Source organism: Sycon ciliatum, chromosome 9 (genome assembly GCF_964019385.1).
Source record: "Sycon ciliatum chromosome 9, ocSycCili1.1, whole genome shotgun sequence".
NCBI classification, from domain to species: Eukaryota; Metazoa; Porifera; class Calcarea; order Leucosolenida; family Sycettidae; genus Sycon; species Sycon ciliatum.
The window spans coordinates 28,103,827-28,107,806 of NC_088651.1; the positions used below are offsets into that span (position 1 = coordinate 28,103,827).

Genomic DNA, 3,980 nt, shown 5'->3' on the forward strand with positions numbered 1-3,980 from the left:
TTCATAGATCGACACTCGACCATCTCTCGTCCATTAGAAGAAATCACCGGAAAAAATTCACGCTTTGAATGGAGCGCTGCTAGACAGAAGGCATTCGAGTCTCTAAAATCAGCATTACTCGAGGCGCCAGTGTTGCAACTGGCCGATGTTGAGAAAAGCTTCACGGTAGAAACTGACGCAAGTGACTTTGCCGTGGCGGGTGTGCTCCTGCAGCAGGGAGAAGATATGGATTTGCATCCCGTAGCCTATTGTAGTCGGAAACTGTCAGCTGCAGAACGCAACTATACTGCGGCCGAGAGGGAAACGTTGGCTGTGGTATTTGCATTAAAGTGCTGGAGAATCTATCTGTTCCGCCACTTTGACCTGATGACTGATAATATGGGTGTTGTCTATTTACGAACCAAACCGACTCTCACCAAGCGTGAGGCAAGATGGGTAGAGTTTTTAGCTGACTATGACTTTACAGTCTTTCACAAACCAGGAAAGAAAAACATTGCCGACCCGCTTTCACGCCATCCAGATCTGTTCAGGGATTCTGAAATAGTTCAGTTGAATGCCATAGAGCATACCCTAGAGATTAATCCAGACATAGCGCAGTTAATTGTCAGCGGTTACAAGTGCGACAAGGATCTTGCTCCCATTATCAGGAGACTGAAAAATTCAAGCCATGACAATCTGCACGACCGTTACCTTCTAAATGAAACACCCGGTTATCTTTATCTCAGATCTTCACCACAGAACCGGTTATGCATTCCAAAGAGTAGCAAACTCCGACTCGCCCTGCTTCAAGAATACCATGACTGTGTGACTGCGGGGCATCCCGGTCGAGATTGCACCTATTTCAGACTCGCTAGATATTTCTATTGGCCCAGAATGGGACTGGATGTAAAGGCGTTTGTCAAGTCATGTGACGTCTGCCAACGAGTTAAAGGCGGCCAGCTAAAAACTGGTCTCTTGCAGAATTTACCAGTGCCCAGTCAGCCGTAGGCGGATATCTCGATGGATTTTATCATGGGGTTGCCTAGGATCGATACAGGTCATGATGCTATTATATGTATTTGTGGACCGCTTGACAAAGTGTGTGCATTTAGCAGCTACTTCCTCTACTATTGACGCTAAAGGAAGTGCTGATCTGTATATTCAACATGTATTTCGACTTCATGGTTTGAGTTCTAGTATTGTATGTGATCGTGATCCAAGATTTACTGCAGCATTTTTTCAGGAATTGTTTGATAGCTTAGGAACGAAACTAGCATTTAGTACTGCCAATCACCCTCAGACAGATGGCATAACTGAACGAGTAAACAGAATAGTAGAGGATGAGCTGAGGGCTTTTGTAAATCATAGCCAAGATAACTGGGATATGCTCCTACCTCTCTGTGAGTTTTCTATCAACAGCGCTACTCAATCATCTACAGGAAACACACCGTTCTTCTTAAATTACGGTCTAAATGCCAGAGCGCCACCCGACTTCCTCAACCCTATTCAGGGAGGCAGAGATTCAGCTGATTGGTTGCAAGCAAGACAAGACGCGGTCAAGATCTCACAAGATGCGCTAGTGGCAGCTCAAGCTCGTCAGGCCTTCTATGCAGATCGGACAAGGGTCGAGGGAAAGCTGAAGGTGGGAGATTTGGTAGTGGTCTACCGGGATTTCCTCCTGACTCCTGAAGCTCGGGACCGACCATCCCATAAATTACGCCCCAAGTGGTTTGGCTCCTTTCCTATAACCCAGGTGGTCGGCCCGAATGCCTACAAGCTCAAGTTGCCTCATACCAGCCGCTGTCACCCAGTATTTAATGTGTCGGCACTCCGTGCCTACGAGAAGAATGCTATTCCTAATAGGAGACAGCCTAGGCCTCCGCCTATCACGGACCTTGATGGTCATGCCCGCTATGTGGTGGAGAACATTCTCAGTCACCGCCGCCGGCAGAATCAGCTTCAGTACCTAGTCAAGTGGCAAGGCTACTCTGATGCCACTTGGGAGCCTGAACATTATTTGTTGGATGAATCTGGTAATGACATTGTTCCACTTCAGAAGTACAAAATCTTGGCTTCTGCCCGCTGAGTTTTGCAGTTGAACTTCTAGTTTTCACCTAACACATTTGTTGAGCTTATTACACTTTAATTTGCATGGAGTTTCAGTCGTCTTATTGTGTTACTTCAGTGCGAAGCCTTTTTTCGTCTCGCACGTGTTTGCGCTTATTGTACTCTATTCCACTTGAGCATTTGGGTTATAAGCTCCTTCCTCTCTATAGGAGGGGGATGATGTACCAGTTTTCCCCTGTTTGCTATAACTTTACACTCCCTCGCACCTCATGCGTCTTACGCCTGTCTATTAGCACCTTCATTGGCGCCATTGCCACATGTATACTATCACCTTTTGCATATAACTGGTCGAGGCACGCTCCACCAGGCCTCTTACTTTTCAAGTTCGATTAAACCTGTTACATAAACAACCAAATTATAACGATGTTTATGTTGGGTGGAGCGAAGACAAACATGGATGCAAAAGACGTGAAATGCAGTGCATCATTTCGATACACACACAGACTTAGCATTAGGACACATCATTTCGATACACACACAGACTTAGCATTAGGACACCAACAGTCTGTGAAGACCAAACATTCAGGCTGAGGAGAAAGAAGAGTGTCGGAGCCAAAAAGGAATTATTACGAGATCCTGCATCTCTACCGTTCTTGGCTACCTCTGTGACAACACAAACAATGTGTGATTTATAGAAGTACTTGATGAAGATAATCAGCAGATAAAGAGGGTATTATACATTGTCCTAAATGACACCAGCTGGTCACAAAAGAGTGCTAGATGAGGTTTGATGTTTGAGTGATAGCTAAATGTTGAGCTGAAAGAGGGAAGTCAAAGAAAAGAAATACATGTATGGACTTGTACGACTTTCCGATCTTGAATGAAAAGGCGACTTCAAAATGTTGCAGTCTCGCGGGGAAGGATTGCGACCCAGCAGAACTATGCATGGGCACGTAATTACCTTGAACAGACTGAGCAGGTCAACTCCTTCTCGCCGACGTATGTATCCGGAACGTGAGTTTTGGAGTTGGTTTCAACGAAATACAACAGAGCGCCGTTGACATTCTTGCTGGTGCCCTCCATAACCTCTGGCTGTTTGTCCATACAGATGTACTCTGTACGCTGGTGATCGTACTTTGCCGTCATCAAGTACCCATCATACTCTTTGGTCCAACCAGCGGGACAGGTCAAACGAGCAGGGAACATGAACTGCGAGGACCGACCATACGCTTGACACAAGGCACATACTGGTGTATTCTGATACTGACTATGGAACTCAGGAATCGACTTAGATGGCGTCTGTAGTTCGGCGGTTTGGAGAATAGAGTTTGATTGAGTTTTAGGGATGTACTCGCTGTATTCTGGCTCCATCGGCATGCACAAATACTGCGCAGCGCCTCCTTTAACTGTGTACCACGTACCTCCCACGAATCCACTGTAGACTAGATGTGAGGCCTCAGAGCAAGTGTTACTTCCCCAGTGCGTATAGAGAGCGCCGTTCTGGAGATCGGAGTAGCTACCAAATCGTCGATTCTGACCAGCATCACGATCTTCGTCCGAGTCTTCAACTGACTCGTCGTCACTCATAGCGTCCAGAAGCTCCTCTCCGTATTGTTCATGACGGACGTATGCTCCCAAAGTGACTATTGGAAGAGCAATGGATAGACCAACCATCAAAATCACAGAACGCACGTCCATGCTGATTGATCAACTTGTTCAATTATGGTACCTCGTAATACCTTTCGGAACAAGTATTCAGGAGATCTTAGAAGGAACTGTTATGATATTCTAGACAAAGAAAGCCAGTCTTTTATAGGCCATTGATCGCTGTCCAAAAGTCTAAGAGTACGATCACGCCAGACTGAGTTGCTCGCATGCAGCGATTGGATAGTTCCAAGGTGCACATTTACACACATGTATGTGGTACGTTCTAG

General features: G+C 46.0%; 1 protein-coding gene across 1 annotated transcript; it reads right to left on the minus strand.

Annotated features, from left to right (window-relative positions):
• Positions 1 to 3,003: 3,003 nt before the first annotated feature.
• LOC135824403 (uncharacterized) lies at positions 3,004 to 3,744 on the minus strand. Its single transcript, XM_065337138.1, has one exon. It carries the CDS (start codon positions 3,742 to 3,744, stop codon positions 3,004 to 3,006), a length of 741 nt encoding a protein of 246 aa, XP_065193210.1.
• Positions 3,745 to 3,980: the final 236 nt, after the last annotated feature.

What these genes read in the sequence shown, in the direction of transcription:
- LOC135824403 (XM_065337138.1), bottom strand. Translation starts at nt 3,744, where the DNA reads ATGGACGTGCGTTCTGTGATTTTGATGGTTGGTCTATCCATTGCTCTT.